The 18,175-nt window shown below is 42.5% G+C and overlaps 1 protein-coding gene across 5 annotated transcripts in view; it reads right to left on the bottom strand.

Moving 5' to 3' along the window:
* Window positions 1-547: 547 nt before the first annotated feature.
* The window catches only part of LOC112229512 (src-like-adapter), a 37,694-nt gene continuing 20,066 nt past the window's right edge, over window positions 548-18,175 (bottom strand). The window contains exons 2-9 of one of the 5 annotated variants that reach the window (XM_024395375.2): window positions 16,645-16,722; window positions 13,728-13,818; window positions 13,338-13,437; window positions 10,225-10,311; window positions 10,010-10,113; window positions 6,565-6,696; window positions 2,327-2,459; window positions 548-2,143 (exon numbers count right to left, since the gene is read on the bottom strand). In XM_024395375.2, the coding sequence (XP_024251143.1) occupies window positions 1,927-2,143; window positions 2,327-2,459; window positions 6,565-6,696; window positions 10,010-10,113; window positions 10,225-10,311; window positions 13,338-13,437; window positions 13,728-13,800 (846 nt within the window). In that variant the 5' untranslated portion in view covers window positions 13,801-13,818; window positions 16,645-16,722 and the 3' untranslated portion in view covers window positions 548-1,926. Of the gene's footprint in view, window positions 2,144-2,326; window positions 2,460-6,564; window positions 6,697-10,009; window positions 10,114-10,224; window positions 10,312-13,337; window positions 13,438-13,727; window positions 13,819-16,644; window positions 16,820-18,175 lie in introns of those variants that run through there. The other 4 variants (XM_024395376.2, XM_042310177.1, XM_024395377.2 and 1 more) reach the window with 4 other exon arrangements.

The raw sequence follows: 18,175 nt of genomic DNA, 5'->3' as shown, positions 1-18,175 counted from the left end.
GAGAAAGTACATGAGAGAAATATACATTTGGGTGAATTTGTCAGCTATGCTATTCTAACCCTAGCCTTGCCCCAAACTGCCGCTCTTATGGGTCAGAATATAATGATGTAATTACGTGGGGTAGATCTCCGAGGATTCTCTGCGTGGACCATTCAGGGGACCGTTCAGCTGCTCGATGATGCACTTCTCCTGCGCACCTCTCTGATCGTCCTCCCAATGTCAGTGTCCTTTTGGCTTAGGAGTCTGTTCCCTCACCCTGGAAGGGGTCTTCTGAGGACAGACAGCTCTGCAGCTCAGAGCTCACAGCATAGGAATGAAACCCTTTAGGTACCATGATTAGCTGGGACTGGATGCTAAGGGGGTCCGGCTTGAATTCACCCGCTTAGACACAGCTACTCATCCGTAGCTTGGGTAGAAAAGGATTTCTTTGTCTTCAAACTTGTGTTGCGTTCTGGAAACCCCCACATCTTCAGACCCCTAGATCTCTCCTCCTCTGTTGGGGTTGAGAGATAATCTGTAGGGTTGTGGTCTCCTGTAACCTGACCTGATCAGGACAGTCATGACATCTAGAATAGATCAAATACATGGAAAGTCTGGGGGTCCCTGAGGAGAAGTTTGAGAGTGTAACGTTATGACTATAACTACTATTCCCTGAAGGAGGGAAACAAGGTACAACATACAAGGGGGAGTCTCACTCTCTCGACATTTGTTGACGTATAGACAATTGCACCTGACAAAGCCAATGAAATCCGCACCTCGCTGGAAGACCCGCTTAGTGACTTTCCCCTGTCCCAGATGTAAGCACCCTGTGGGCTACACTGGGAGAAGTGACATCCAAGTGATAAAACCTTACAAAAGTGTGTGGTGATGCCCAACTCGCCGCAGCACAAATATCTCCTATAGTCAACCCTTTACACAACGGCCAAAATGCTGCCAGCCCCCTGGTGGAGTGGGTGCATACTCCACTAGGTAACCCTTGTCCCTTGCTGTTTTATGGCAGGAGATAGCCTCCACAATCCAGTGGGAGAGACACTGCTCAAAGTGCCCTGAAACTGAGCTGGATTAGCAAAACAGACAAAAATCTGGTCACACAACCGGAAAACCCAGGTTGTTCAATGTATGTGCGTAGAGCTTGCACCAGACACAGGGCATGTAACCTCTGTTGCTCTTCAGAAGCAAATGGAGGAGGCAAAAAGGGAAACACCTCAAAAGCTAAGGACTTGTAGGGCATGGCCATTACTTTTAGGGCAAAGGCCACATTTGGACACAAGGTCATCTTAGAGTCGCCCGGGGCGAACTGAGTACAGGAAGGGAGTACACCTTTCAGTAACTGCAACACCAGTGGGTGAGCCCCTGGTGAGGCTCAGTCAATTCCCACGTGCTGAGATAGCGGCCATATATAATTTTAAAGTGGAGAATGCTTTTAAAGCTCCTGTAGAAACAAGTATTTCCCAGAGCACTGAAAATGAACCAGCCCTTTATCTTGGCACCAGAGCTCAAACACTTGCCACTTATACTCATACAGCATCTCATGGATGTGATAATATTTCCCCATAGTATGTTGACTGACTGAAGGAAAATGTAACATTATGACCATAACTACTGTTCCCTGAAGGAGGGAAATGAGGTACAACACCTGTTTGGCCCAGCACCGCCTGTTCCTGGGCACGGTGAAGAGTGGTATTAAATTGAAGGAATGAATCTGAGCCTCACGTTTATCACCTGTGGAAGGTGGGACTTCCAGTGAGGTGTGGATTTCATTGGCCTTGTCAGGCGTGATTGTACATCCTTCAGCCGAAGAAGCGAGCGCGCAACTCCCCGGTAATATGTTGTACCGAAGTTGACTGACTGAAAGGGAACCACTAGCCCATAGGCTATATATGTGTACTGGGGTTCGCAGAACTAAGTGTTGCACCATCCAGGCCACTACATATCATAGTCCTCATCCAAGTCCATATGGCTGATGCTGTGGTCTGTCACACAGACAGATTTGCTCTTCTTCTTGCGGTTCTTCTTCTGCTGTCCTGGGTCATGATCCCCGACCAGAGAGAGGTAAGAGGCCATGCTGTTTCTGACACCGTAGCTCACCATGGCATTCCTGTTCTCCTGGCCCTGCGCAGCACCTGCACTGATCAGATCTTTCCTGTTGATTGGTTCATATATATAGAGAGAGGGGTGATTAGAACATGTTTGAGCCAATCATGCAGAGTCACATCTTCCCAGTTTTCCCACAAGCCATGTTTTCCATTGGCCAAAAAGCAGGACTACAATTTGATTGCAGAGATATGAGAGCTGCAACGAATGATACTAAACTATGGGTCTGTACCTGTCTATTTTCTTCCAGTCAAAGTTGTTGTGTCGCATCCTTACAGGGGGTGGCTGAGAGGTGATGTCTATGGGGCTGATAGTCCCAGACAGACACGGGCCAGTGAGAACACAACACAGACCATCTGCAGAGTCTTGGAGACCAGAGATGGACTGGGTTAGAAACAAGACACATGCACATACACTGTATGTAATCAAAAACAATCACATACTGTATGCTCACAAGTGCTCATCACATTAATTTTACCTTACAAGCACAAACACACACATACACACAAACCTCTGCCTTATAAAACATTCATATGGTGTAGTTAGGAGGTGCATGCACATACCAATAAGAAGCATTGGGTGTGAGTCGCTCCGTTTTGTACTGACAAAACTGTGGTTATAGGTAAAAGCCAGACAATTAAACCTTTAAAATCCATAGATCAATATATCCCAAAGCAACTGGGAGAGAGTGAGCGGTCAGTTATGTACAACAGCAAACCAATCCGTTTTTTATTTTCGCCTAACCCTACCACCCCTCCCCAAATTGGAGTAAACTAATGGACAACAACACTTGGGCTTCTACTTCCAGCTTATACATACTATATATATTTTACGGACACAGTATATTGTACATTAGTTATCTTTTGTTTGTTTTTAGTCCCATCCTTCAGCTACCCTCAACCCCTTCATCATTTCCTCCCCTTTATATGTCACTGTCTTATGTTCACTCACCAGTTGGTATTGTTCTTGTTTAACGGCGTGTTGCCTCATAGAATTATCTTGTTCCTGTTTTTGTTGTTTTATTCAACTTTTCACCTGCTTCCCGACTCAGCTCTGTTATTACAGAATACCAACTCAAACTATGGAAGCAGCAGGTAAATCGGATATCTTTTAGATGGTCATCGAGCAAGGGTACCTTCTACGTCAACACCATCACCAGCTGGCTGAACTGGGGATGGCCATGGAAGAGGTTCTCCACAGTTTGCAGCGTCTCGAGAGACAGACCAGCAGCAGAGGATACTCTAGAGCCAGTCTACCCAGCGAGCTAATTCAGCAACCCGCTCAGGACAGCGAAGCTCGTCTTTCCCTCCCAGAGAAATACGACGGTACACCATCCAAATGCCGTGGCTTCCTCTTTCAGTGCTCCCTCTATTTTTCACACCAGTTGGGAGCCCCCACCACCAAGAGGTCTAAGGTTGCCATGATTATATCTCTGCTGACCGGGCTGGCATTGGAATGTGCTACATCCGTCTGGGAGAGAGGAGAGGAGAGGAGGAGCTAGATTCTTATGATGGTTTCATGGCTCTGTTTAAATGCATTTTTGATCATCCCGCGGAGGGCAGAGAGGAAGTTGAGTGTCTGCTTCAGCTACAGCAGGGGAATCAGACGGCTGCTGAGTATCCGCTCACCTTCCGGACAGTAGCAGCTTCCAGTGGATGGAATGAGCCGGCGCTTCGCGCGCTATTTAGGAGAGGTCTGTGCGAGAAGGTCCAGACGGAACTGGCCTGTCGGGATGATAACCTTATCCTGGACGCACTCATTGCGATGGCCATCTGCCTGGATAACCTTCTATAGGAGCGTTTGCATTCTCATCGCTTCTCTCCTTCCTTCTGCAAGTACTCGGGATCAGAGCCTGAACCCATAGGGGTCACACGCCATTTCACGGCAGAACGACACAGATGGATACAGCTGGGGCTATGTCTCTACTGTGGGCAAGGAGGGCACAAGCTCCGCTCCCTTGCTAAAACACCCAGATCCCATGCTACCTTTTGTGGTTGAGTTAGACGCATCTGAGATGGGCGTGGGGACGGTTTTGTCACAAAGACAGGGTAACCCATTGAAATTGTATCCTTGTGCTTTTTCCTCCAAGAAACTGTCCGCAGAGGAATTACGACATCGGCAATCGAGAGCTCCTGGCAGTGAAGTTAGCATTAGAGGAGTGGAGACATTAGCTGGAGGGCGCAGAGGAACCATTCGTCATCCTCACCGACCATTGGAACCTAGAGTACATACGGACAGTGAGGAGACCAGTGGTTTGGGACGTCGATGTGGACATCCGCCAGGCTCTGGAGAGGGAGCCTGCACCCCGGAATTGTCCTCCCGAGCGCATCTACATTCCCACAGGGATAAGGGATAGGCTGCTGACCTGGGCACGTATGTGCTCAAATCAAGTCCCCCCGGAATGCAGGGAAGCAGGGAAGCAGGGAAGCTCCTCCGACCGTGGCCCCCAATTCACATCACGAGTTTGGAGGGCCTTCTTGGAGAAGCTTGGGGTCACGGTCAGCCTCACTTCTGGGTATCGGCCTCACTCCAACGGGTAGGTGGAGAGGATGAACCAGGAGCTGGGGAGGTTCTTGAGGAGTCACTGTCAGGACCAGTAGGGTGAGTGGGCACAATTCCTTCCCTGGGCAGAGTACGCCCAGAACTCCCTACTTCACTCCTCCACTGAGTTGATCCCCTTCCAGTGTGTTTTAGGTTTTCAGCTGGCCCTGGACCCCAGGCCAGATCGCAGCTCCTGTGGTAGATGAGTGGTTCCGGTGTGCTGAGGAGGTGTGGAGCGACACGCACGTGAGACTCCAGGGCGCCGTCCATCGTCAGAAGGAACAGGCAGACCGCCACTGCAGTGAGACCCCTGTGTTCCATTCTGAGGACCGCGTCTGACTCTCTACCAGGAACCTCCCACTCCACAAGCCCTGCAAGAATCTGAATCCCCTTGTTTGTGGGGCCATTCAAGGTTCTCCGGAGGGTCAACGAGGTGACGTACAGGTTACAACTACCCAGTTACTATCATATCTCACCCTCTTTTCACGTCTCCCTTCTCAGGCCAGTGGTTCCACGTCCCCTAGCTGATACTGTCCCCCATGACACACCTCCACCCCCCCTGGACATCTAGGGGGGTGGAGGTCCTGGGATTCATCATTACGCACACCTGTTAATCATTATAATTCACACCTGGGCTTCATTACCTTCATCATTTCCTCCCCTTTATGTCACTCTCTTATCTTCACTCACCAGTTGGTATTGTTCTTGTTTAACAGCGTGTTGCATCATGAAATTATCTTGTTTTTTTTGTATTATTGAACTTTTCACCTGCACCTGCTTCCTGACTCACAGCTCCATTATTTCAAAAATATATTTGAGATCCTTCACTCTTTGTCTTGATGATAGATTTGCACATTCTTGGCACCGTCTCCAATATTGAAAACTCAAATACATGTAACTGAAAAGTTTGTCTTTTGGACATCCGAGCAATGTTGAGGGAATCCTATTTGAATCAGAAAAGGAAACTTATATGATAGGCTTTCTCCATGGTTTTGTATATATTACCTATCTAACTGACAATCTCTTAGAAAAAAATATAAACTATTGCAATCAAGACTTAAAAGTAACTGATAGACACAAGATGGAGGGAGTGTTGGAACATAACTAACGAAATTACAGGTAACACATGTATGCTTAATCCAGTATAAACTAATGTCTAGATATTATACAAAATAAAAAATATTCTACAGCACAATGGCAGAGTCATGTCTTAAGTGTATAACTAATGACTCAAATCAATGCTTTCTTGGAATGCTATGAAGTCTGAAAGTTGTGGGCGGAGTTGGAAAGTTGGCTGTCAGAAGTATTCCAATGTAAACTTACTTTTAAACAATCTATCTGCATATTTCAAGACATGACATATGGGGGTGTAGTGAGAGAACCAATGGGGTGGACCATACTTTAATCGTCAATTATTTTGAAAAAAATCTCTTCTCAAAAACTGGAAATCAAATGATCCTTCATCACTACGACAGTGGATGACTCCAACGTATTATTATTATTTATTATTATTATTTATTATTATTTAAATATTGAATATTGAGTGTGGGCTACAGAAAAAAAAGAACGTTTCAATTTGAGGCCATATGGCATAGAGTGCTACAAGCACTGGAAAGTTCCAGGGGATGAAGGATGAGAGGGAGTGGGATTGTGAGAAATGTGTGTGTGTTTGTTTGTCTTTTGTATGGTTATTGTTTGAGAAAATAAACAAAAGTAAAACAGTGTGACAGTCAATATGAAAGTCATAGTCTAAGCATTACATTTTTTTACATGGACAACAACAACACCATTACTTCCTGTTTTGTTCTTAGTGTGTGTACTCTCAGAGCTAGGCCAACACACAGTGGAAAGATGGTTAGCATCTGATAAGAACAAAGCTATTTAAAAATGCTTGAGGTTATTTTCAGTGTGTGTCTGTCTTGGACTCACCAGAGTAGTGGTTTACCATCTCTTCCAAGCACTGGAAAGTCAGACGAGGAGAGATATAGTACCAGCTGTTCTCCAGGCGAAAGATTTTATAGTGCTGGATGGATCTGTGCTTTACAGACATCGAGTAGACACCTGCAAATATAATATAACATAAAAGGCATTAGGTATAGTCCTAGATAGATCTTAATAGATACCCATCTCCTATCATCCTACTGACGTCCAGTTTAATAACCCCCTTGAGTTGATGTCTGCACCCAGAAAATCTGATTAGCATAATACATTTTTAAAAACCTGTCTGTTCAATCCTCCACCAATGGCGGCCTTCTACATCTGAGGTGGAAGGTGGCTGAGCTACAGTGATGTTTGTCAGAACATGGGACATCCTGAAAATTGGTCTTCTCACTAAAACGTTTGCAGCGTCCAAATGGTTTGCCTACAAACTAATAATAATTGGCACTCTATGATGGGACCAAAGATGAGATGTGTACTCCGTTTTGACCCTCACAAGACTTACGTGTTTGCAGGTAGCTATGTACCAGTTAAAAAATGAATGTAAGAACAGTGCCTTCATAAATTATTCACACCCCTTGACATTTTGTTGTGTTACAGTGTGAATTTAAAATGTATTACATTTATATTAGTGTCACTGGCCTACACACAATACAGCATAATGTCAAAGTGGAATTATGTTTTTATAATTTTAAAAGGCTAATTGATCATGAGAAAACTCTTTTGCAATTATGTTAGCACAGCTGAAAACTGTTGTCCTATTTAAAGAAGCAATAAAACTGACCTTCTCTAGACTCGTTGAGTATCTGGAGCATCAGCATTTGGGGGTTCGATTACAGGCTCAAAATGGCCAGAAATAAAGAAATGTCTTCTGAAACTCGTCAGTCTATTCTTGTTCTGAGAAATGAAGGCTATTCCATGCGAGAAATTGCCAAGAAACCGAAGATCTCGCACAACTCTGTGTACTACTCCCTTCACAGAACAGTGCAAACTGGATCTAACAGAACAGAATAGAAAGAAGAGTGGGAGGCCCCGGTGCACAACTGAGCAAGAGGACAAGTACATTATAGTGTGTAGTTTGAGAAATAGACGCCTCACAAGTCCTCAACTGGCAGCTTCATTAAATAGTACCCGCAAAACACCCGTCTCAACGTCAACAGTGAAGACGCGACTCAGGGATGTTGGCCTACTAGGCAGAGTTCCTCTGTCCAGTGTCTGTCTTCTTTTGCCCAATTTAATATTTTGTTTTTATTGTTCAGTCTGAGATATGTTTTTTTCTTTGCAACTCTGCCCAGAAGGAGTGATGGTTGCTGATAATGGGCCTTTGTTCACCTATGTAGATATTCCATTAAAAAATCTGCCATTTCCAGCTACAATAGTCATTTACAACATTAACAATGTCTACACTGTATTTGATGTTATTTTAATGGACCAAAATATTTGCTTTTCTTTCAAAAACAAGGAAATTCCTAAGTGACCCCATACTTTTGAACGGTAGCGGATATATAGATATATACAGTTGAAAACTGAAGTTTACATACACTTAGGTTGGAATCATTAAAACTAATTTTTCAACGACTCCACAAATTTCTTGTTAAAAAACTATAGTTTTGGCAAGTCGGTTAGGACATCTACTTTGTGCATGACAATACATTTTTCCAACGATTGTTTACAGACAGATTTCTTCACATATAATTCACTGTAATTCCAGTGTCAGAAGTTTACATATACTACGTTGACTGTGCCTTTAACCAACTTTGAAAATTCCAGAAAATTATGTCATGGCTTTTGAAGCTTCTGATTATCTAATTGATATCATTTGAGTCAATTGGAGGTGTACCTGTGGATGTGTTTCAAGGCCTACCTTCAATCTCAGTGCCTCTTTGCTTGACATCATGGGAAAATCAAAAGAAATCAGCCAAGACCTCAGAAAACAATTGTAGACCTTCCCAAGTCTGGTTCATCCTTGGGAGCAATTTCAAAATGCCTGAAGGTGCCATGTTCATCTGTACAAACAATAGTACGCAAGTTTAAACACCATGGGACCATGCAGCCGTCATACCGCTCAGCCGTCATACCGCTCAGCCGTCATACCGCTCAGCCGTCATACCGCTCAGCAGTCATACAGCTCAGCCATCATACCGCTAACCTCACTATTGGTTAGAGCCTGTACGTAAGCATTTCACTGTTGTATTCGGCGCATGTGACAAATAAACTTTGATTTGATTTGAAGGAGACGCATTCCCTAGAGATGAATGTACTTTGGTGCGAAAAGTGCAAATCAAATCCCAGAACAACATCAAAGGACCATGTGAAGATGCTGGAGGAAAAAGGTACAAAAGTATATACAAAGAAGAAGCCACTGCTCCAAAACCGCCATAAAAAAGCCAGACTATGGTTTGCAACTGCACATGAGGACAAATATCGTACTTTTTGGAGAAATATCCTCTGGTCTGATGAAGCAGAAATAGAACTGTTTGGCCATAACGACCATTGTTGTGTTTGGAGGAGAAAGGGGGAGGCTTGCAAGCCAAAGAACACCATCCCAACCGTGAAGCACGGAGGTGGCAGCATCATGTTCTGGGGGTGCTTAGCTGAAGTAGGGACTGGTGCACTTCACAAAATAGTTGGCAAAGTTGTGGCAAAATGGCTTAAGGACAACAAAGTCAAGGTATTGGAGTCGCCATCACAAAGCCCTGACCTCAATCCTATAGAAAATTTGTGGACAGAACTGAAAAAGCGTGAGCGAGCAAGGAGGCCTACAAACCTGACTCAGTAACACCAGCTCTGTCAGGAGGAATGGGCCACAATTCACACAACAATTTAAAGGCAATGCTACCAAATACTAATTGAGTGTATGTAAACTTCTGACCAACTGGGAATGTGATGAAAGAAATAAAATCTGAAATAAATTATTCTCTCTACTATTATTCTGACATTTCACAGTCTTGAAATAAAGTGATGATTCTAACTGGCCTAAAACAGAGAATTTTTACTAGTATTAAATGTCAGCAATTGTGAAAAACTGAGTTTAAACGTATTTGGCTAAGGTGTATGTAAACTTCCGACTTCAACTGTGTGTATATATATATATATATATATATATATATATATATATATATATATATATATATATATATATATATATATATATATATATATATATATATATATACATATCAGATATAGGACAGAGATTTTAAAACAATCTTCCTTTTGATAAAATATTTTTCGATCTGCTTTTCCGTGTATGAATCTGGTATTTAACACATTTCTATGGGCTAATAGTAGTAAGGCCAAATTCAATGTTTCATCCAATAATTTGTATATAAATATATATATTTGTTTTATACTTAAAGAGGCATCAAAAAAATACCCACCCGGCTTAGACTCTTATGGAATAACTTGGTAGGGCATTAAATGTTAATGGACTCACCTCTCTGCTGGGTGCTCTCTCTAATCATGAAGGAACCCACTCTGTTTTCAGGGAGACTAAGTAGTTCCTCTGCCTTCTGCCTCACTACTCCCTCAAACAGCCATCTTAAAACAACACACACACACACACACGGTATACATTATATCACTGTACAGAATCAAGTCAACACAGCCTTTATTTATGACAATACAGAACACAATTTTAACATTGCTTACCCATGGTAGACTTTGGCAATATAGTTGTTAGGGATGTAGTTTTCACTTCCTGATTGGACAGACCGAACTCTCCACCAGTTGCCTTCCCTGAAGAACACAGATTAAAGGAGAACTTCAATAGGCTACACTGTAACGGAAACAAAATCTGAAATTGTAGTTCTCCCCTATTTGTATAAGTGTTAAGTGTTATACATCAGATTTCCCCCAATGTGTTCATTCTTTGTTGTGTGCAAAATGTTATTGATTGTGTACTGTTGTTTTGTATTATTGCATGCTTAGTAGTTATACTTGTATGCAGAGTGTTCCATTTTGTTTTGGAAAGGACTGTATCTGTCCTCTTTTGTTGTCTCGGTATCTATATCTGTAACTCTGCATCTACCAATTTCTGCCCTAGGAAGCTTTTAGTACAGAGTAGGGTTGCAAAACTACCGGTAATTTACCAAAGTTACTGTAATCTATGGTAATTTATACTCAAATAACTTTACAAAACATATATGCATACTGTATTGCTTTTTTATATACAGTGCCTTGCGAAAGTATTCGGCCCCCTTGAACTTTGAGATCTTTTGCCACATTTCAGGCTTCAATCACAAAGATATAAAACTGTATTTTTTTGTGAAGAATCAACAACAAGTGGGACACAATCATGAAGTGGAACGACATTTATTGGATATTTCAAACTTTTTTATCAAATCAAAAACTGAAAAATTGGGTGTGCAAAATTATTCAGCCCCTTTACTTTCAGTGCAGCAAACTCTCTCCAGAAGTTCAGTGAGGATCTCTGAATGATCCAATGTTGACCTAAATGACTAATGATGATAAATACAATCCACCTGTGTGTAATCAAGTCTCCGTATAAATGCACCTGCACTGTGATAGTCTCAGAGGTCCGTTAAAAGCGCAGAGAGCATCATGAAGAACAAGGAACACACCAGGCAGGTCCGAGATACTGTTGTGAAGAAGTTTAAAGCCGGATTTGGATACAAAAAGATTTCCCAAGCTTTAAACATCCCAAGGAGCACTGTGCAAGCGATAATATTGAAATGGAAGGAGTATCAGACCACTGCAAATCTACCAAGACCTGGCCGTCCCTCTAAACTTTCAGCTCATACAAGGAGAAGACTGATCAGAGATGCAGCCAAGAGGCCCATGATCACTCTGGATGAACTGCAGAGATCTACAGCTGAGGTGGGAGACTCTGTCCATAGGACAACAATCAGTCGTATATTGCACAAATCTGGCCTTTATGGAAGAGTGGCAAGAAGAAAGCCATTTCTTAAAGATATCCATAAAAAGTGTCGTTTAAAGTTTGCCACAAGCCACCTGGGAGACACACCAAACATGTGGAAGAAGGTGCTCTGGTCAGATGAAACCAAAATTGAACTTTTTGGCAACAATGCAAAACGTTATGTTTGGCGTAAAAGCAACACAGCTCATCACCCTGAACACACCATCCCCACTGTCAAACATGGTGGTGGCAGCATCATGGTTTGGGCCTGCTTTTCTTCAGCAGGGACAGGGAAGATGGTTAAAATTGATGGGAAGATGGATGGAGCCAAATACAGAACCATTCTGGAAGAAAACCTGATGGAGTCTGCAAAAGACCTGAGACTGGGACGGAGATTTGTCTTCCAACAAGACAATGATCCAAAACATAAAGCAAAATCTACAATGGAATGGTTCAAAAATAAACATATCCAGGTATTAGAATGGCCAAGTCAAAGTCCAGACCTGAATCCAATCGAGAATCTGTGGAAAGAACTGAAAACTGCTGTTCACAAATGCTCTCCATCCAACCTCACTGTGCTCGAGCTGTTTTGCAAGGAGGAATGGGAAAAAATTTCAGTCTCTCGATGTGCAAAACTGATAGAGACATACCCCACGCGACTTACATCTGTAATCGCAGTAAAAGGTGGCGCTACAAAGTATTAACTTAAGGGGGCTGAATAATTTTGCACGCCCAATTTTTCCATTTTTGATTTGTTAAAAAAGTTTGAAATATCCAATAAATGTCGTTCCACTTCATGATTGTGTCCCACTTGTTGTTGATTCTTCACCAAAAAATACAGTTTTATATCTTTATGTTTGAAGCCTGAAATGTGGCAAAAGGTCGCAAAGTTCAAGGGGGCCGAATACTTTCACAAGGCACTGTATGTGTCCATGAGTTTCTAGTGGATAGATAGGCCATATGGTTCAAATATCATAATTAATGATGAAAGCATCTAATCAACAATTGTAACGCTTGTCTTCGTCCTCCTCTGACGAGGAGTAAGAAATAGGTGTCCATAGGTGTCCATATTGTATTTAATACGAATACTGAACACTTGAACAAAAACAATAAAACAACAAAAATGAACAGTCCTGAACAGTGAAGCAAAACACAGAACAGAAAATAATTACCCACAACTCAAGGGTGAAAACAGGCTACCTAAGTAAAAAAGGACAGACTGCCCACCCCAACTCACGCCCTGACCATACTAAAACAAAGACAAAACAAAGGAACTAAGGTCAGAACGTGACAACAATGGCATTTTAAAAATAAACTCTGCAGCTTTTTTCACAATTGCCCTCAGTTTGGTGCCAAAACTTTTACAAGAAAGACATATTGACATCAAAAAAGAAATAAAGGATATTTCATGCTGAAACCTTCATATTAAAACACCAATGGTATTCACTAAGTTGTATGGTTTATGTTTCGGGTAATGTTTTCCAGGTTTGTTTCTATTTTGTGTTTCAAAATCATCTTATGTGATCATTTTATACATGTTACATGTGATAAGGGCACACAGAGGGCCAGATATAATTACAGACACCTGGGATAATCTGAATTACCCAAAAAGGCTACTAGAGGTCATGTGATAAAATTCTTCAAAGACCTTGAAAGTTTCAGAAATTCTGGTATAACTTTGAAAGTTATAATATATACAATAATATATATATATATATATATTTATATATATAATATAAATATATATAATATATAAATATAAAATATAAATATATATATATATATATATATATATTATTCCCTCTAATATACCCTCCCTTTGCAATCCTAGTGCAGAGACTGGGTTTATAATTGTTCTGACAGACAAAGTACTGACTCTACTTACTGAGACAAGACCCTCAGCTTCTCTCCCATCCTAAAGATCGGCTCACTGATGTCTGGAGAAGGATAGTCATGGAGAACGACAAGCGTCTCGTCTTCTCCTGCTGAGGAACCGCCAATGTTACACAATTAGATAGACGTTAACACAGAGACACAATTTGCCAGAAATATAGGAAATAATTGTCTCATTGTAACTTCTAATTCCAATGAATTATATGAAACACTTGGACAAATGGGTAAACAGTATGTCATCTAAAAAGTCCTGTCATCTTTCAAAGCTGTGTGAACATCATATATTTTGTTAAGCCTAAACACATTACAGTGTCAAAAACTGCAGTATCACAAAGAAACGGCAAATATCTGCTCAATATCTCAAAAAAGATTGAAGTCTTACCCTTTAATGCACTGTCATGGCAGTTTGAATTTGTTTTGTTCCCAGCTCCCTGTCCCCACATCACATTCCCCATAGCTGCACTCTAATGGGTCTGAGGACAGACGGACATACGGTATAGCTGGTCCTCAAACTAGTCATCAACACAAACTTCCGATAGTAGACAGAGAGTAATCTGGCTGGTCAGTGAAGGCCCCATCCAGCACCTGCGTCCCTGTCATGCATGTGCATGTGTGCATGTTGTAACTTCCCTATTAACAGCCAGAGTGATATCTCGACCAGGACACGCAGTAGACTGCAAAACCTGAGGTGGCTCTGTAAATAATGAAAATACTGCATAACTCATGTTGCAATATGTGTTAACTAATTGGAAGGTCCATTTGTGTGTACAGCAGTTGGCTATATTGTGTAGCCTATATGTTTTTTTACCTCAACCATAACACACAGTGAAAACTCCTGGTTTTCCAAATGTTTTGTCGAATCTTGATTAAATTCAGCATTTCCAGGTTTCTATCTAGTTTTCACTATATTCACATTATAGAGTAGTAAACTGGAGTAGTTGCTATATTAAAACTGTAGTGTCCAATTGTCACTCTGCTGAACTAATAAGAGAACACAGGAAACAGTGACACAGTGGAAACAATCAGAAGATAATATCTTGGTTAATTTGCATGATATGTCGGCAAATATTTATCATGCTGTGTGTCAATGCTATTTATAGTCAGAGTAAAAATGTTGATTTGACCAAATGTGACCAGCAAATCAAATCAAACGTTATGTCACATGTGCCGAATACATGTGTAGACCTTACTGTGAAATGCTTACTTAACCAACAGCACAGTTCAAGAAAATATTGACTAAATAAACTAAAGTAAAAAAATAATCAAAAGTAACACAATGAAACAACAATAACGAGGATATATACAGGGGATACCTGTACCGAGTCAATGTGCAGGGTTACAGGTTAGTCTAAGTCATTTGTGCATGTAGGTCGGGGTGAAGTGACAATGCATAGATAATATACAGCATAGCAACAGTGTACAAAAACAAATGGAGGGTGGGGGGGGGTTCAATGTAAATAGTCAGGTGGCCATTTGATGAATTGTTCAGCATTCTTATGGCTTGGGGGTAGAAGCTGTTAAGGAGACTTTTGGTCCTAGACTTGGCACTCCGGTACCGCATTCTGTGCGGTCGCAGAGAAAACAGTCTATGACTTAGGTGACTGGGGTCTTTGACTATTTTTTGGGCTTTCCTCTGACACCACCTGTTAAATAGGTCCTGGATTGCAGGAAGCTTGGCCCCAGTGATGTACTGGGCCGTACACACTACCCTCTGCAGCACCTTACGGTCAGATGCCGAGTAGTTGCCATAACAGACGGTGATGCAATCGGTCAAGATGCTCTCTATGGTGCAGCTGTAGAACTTTCTGAGGATCTGTGGACCCATGCCAAATCTTTTCAGTCTTCTGAGGCGGAAAAGGTGTTGTCGTGCCCTCTTCACGACTGTCTTGCTGTGTTCGGACCATGATAGTTTGCTGGTGATGTGGACACCTAGGAACTTGAAATTCTCGACTCGCCCAACTACAGCCCCGTTGATGTTAATAGGGGCCTGTTCGGGCCGCCTTTCCCTATAGTCCACGATCAGCTCCTTTGTCTTGTACACATTGAGGAAGAAGTTGTTGTCCTGGCACCACACTGCCAGGTCTCGGACTTCCTCAGGCTGTCTCATCGTGGTCGGTGATCAGGCCTACCACTGTTGTGTCGTCAGCAAACTTAATGATGGTGTTAGAGTCGTGTTTGGCAACGCAGTTGTGGGTGTACAGGGAGTACAGGAGGGGACTGAGCACACACCCCTGAGGGGCACCTGTGTTGAGGATCAGCGTGGCAGACGTGTTATTGCCTACCCATACCACCTGGGGGCGGCACATCAGAAAGTCTAGGATCAAATTGCAGAGGGAGGTGTTTATTCCCAGGGTCCTTAGCTTAGTGATGAGCTTTGTGGGTACTATGGTGTTGAACACTGAGCTATAGTCAATGAACAGCATTCTCACATAGGTGTTCCTTTTGTCCAGGTGGGAAAGGGCAATGTGGAGTGTGATTGAGATTGCGTCATCTGTGGATCTGTTGGGGCGGTATGCGAATTGGAGTGAGTCTAGGGTTTCCGGGTGGATGCTGTTAATGTCATGACCAGCCTTTCAAAGCACTTCATGGGTACTGATGTGAGTGCTACGGGGTGGTAGTCGTTTGGGCAGGTTACCTTTGCTTCCTTGGGCACAGGGACTATGGTAGTCTGCTTGAAACATGTAGATATTACAGACTCGGTTACCAGTGAAGACACTTACCAATTGGACTCGGGCCTCAGGTTTAAAGGTCTTGCTCACATCGGCTAGAGGTTGAAAATGTCAGTGAAGACATGCTTCAGTGTTGCCAATTGGTCAGCGCATGTTTTGCTCACATCTGAGTTTCCCTTTGTTGTCCGTAATAGTTTTCAAGCCCTGCCACATCCGACGAGTGTCAGAATCGGTGTAGTGGGACTCAATCTTAATCCTGTATTGGCACTTTGCTTGTTTGATGGTTTGTCTGATAGCATAGCGGGATTTCTTATAAGCGTCCGGATTAGTGTCCCGTTCCTTGAAAGTGGGTGCTGAGGAGTATTTATGTCTGTAATAAAGCCCTTTTTAAAACTCATTCTGATTGACTGGGCCTATGCCCTCCCAGGCCCACCCATGTCTGCTCTCCTGCCCAGTCGTGAAATCCATAGATTAGGGCCTAATGAATTTATTTCAATTGACTGATTTCATTCTAAGAACTGTAACTCTGTAAAATCTTTGAAATTGTTGCATATTGCATTTATATATAGGCTTATTGCACTTTTACCAGACACATACTGCAATAAATGTATGACAGCCTCGAAAACTCACCTGGCTGCTGAGTCGTGTGGAGTCGTCAAGCTTGGAGGGCCAGTAGCAGGGGATTCTAGTTGAGTGTGGTGTTTGGCTCTGTGTGTTGAAGATCAGCCAGAGGAAGCATGTCAGCTACACTATTACTAATGACCGTAAGAGTTCCACAGTTCACACCCTCAACTGATGCATGCATAGTGAGGCGAGAGCACTTCCTCTGGCCAAACATTTGCACACACACACACACACACACACACACACACACACACACACACACACTTCCTATGAAGAAATGAGGAAGGAGAAGAGAACCAGAACAAGAGACCAATGAGAATGCTAAAAGTACATACTGGTTTTAGCTTTCAGAAATGACACAAAAGAGCAAGGTTATTTCCATGCAAATATGTATGCTGTATGCATCACATACATATATTAAATTTGAACTACATAGATAGTAATTTCCTTACTAAAATGGATCAGTTACAGTTTTTTATGTGGTGAATGTTCGAAACATTTGTAACACAGCCAGTCATTTTGTTTGTAGTCATTTTTTACCACACAAACATTGTTCCAAAATATATGTTTACTGTACAATACAATGAATACATTGGTTTAATCACCAAAACACATTACAATTGTATCTTCTCAATTTAGTTATTTTAACTACCAGTTAATCGAATAGCAGAAAATGTAAGATACAATACATGTTTCAACATTGCCCTTTGAATGTAATATGGTATAGTACTGTAAATACACTGTTTTCACATTAGGCAACACACTTGCACTACCCATAAAAATGTACTTTTGACTGTGTGGCCTCTCACAACTCCAACCGCATCATTAAATTTGCTGACGTCACGACGGTGGTAGGGCTGATCACCAACCACGATGAGACAGCTTATAGGGAGGAGGTCAGAGACCTGTCAGTGTGGTGCCAAAACAACAACCTCTTCCTCAATGTCAGTAAGTCAATGGAGCTGATCGTGGACTACAGGAAACAGAGGGACATTTACGGGGTTGTGGTGGAGTGGGTTGAGATCTTCACATTCCTCGGTGTAGACATCACTAAGGACCTATCATGATCCATTCACACCAACACAGGTGTGAAGAGGGCACGACAACACCTCTTCCCCCTCAGGATGCTGAAAATATTTGGCATGGGCACTCAGATCCTCTAAAAGTTCTACAGCTGCACCATCAAGAGCATCTTGACTGGCTGCATAACCGATTGGTATGGCAACTGCTTGGCAGCCGACCACAAGGCGCTACAAAGGGTAGTGAGTATGGCCCAGTACATCACTGTGGCCGAGCTCCCTGCCATCCAGGACCTCTATACCAGGCGGTGTCAGAGGAAGGCCCAAAATATTGTCAAAGACTCCGGCCACCCAAGCCACAGACTGTTCTCTCTGTTACCACATGGCATGCGGTACCAATGCATCAAGTCTGGAACCAACGGGACCATTACCAGCTTCTACCCCCAAGCCAACAGACTCCTACAAGATTGATAAATAGTTCATAAAATGGCTACCCGGTCTTCCTGCATCGGCCCTTT

The sequence above is a fragment of the Oncorhynchus tshawytscha genome, linkage group LG31, assembly GCF_018296145.1.
Source record: "Oncorhynchus tshawytscha isolate Ot180627B linkage group LG31, Otsh_v2.0, whole genome shotgun sequence".
Classification (NCBI taxonomy): domain Eukaryota; kingdom Metazoa; phylum Chordata; class Actinopteri; order Salmoniformes; family Salmonidae; genus Oncorhynchus; species Oncorhynchus tshawytscha.
Note: the sequence above shows the minus strand (reverse complement) of the source record. Positions and strands in the feature narration are given on the sequence as shown.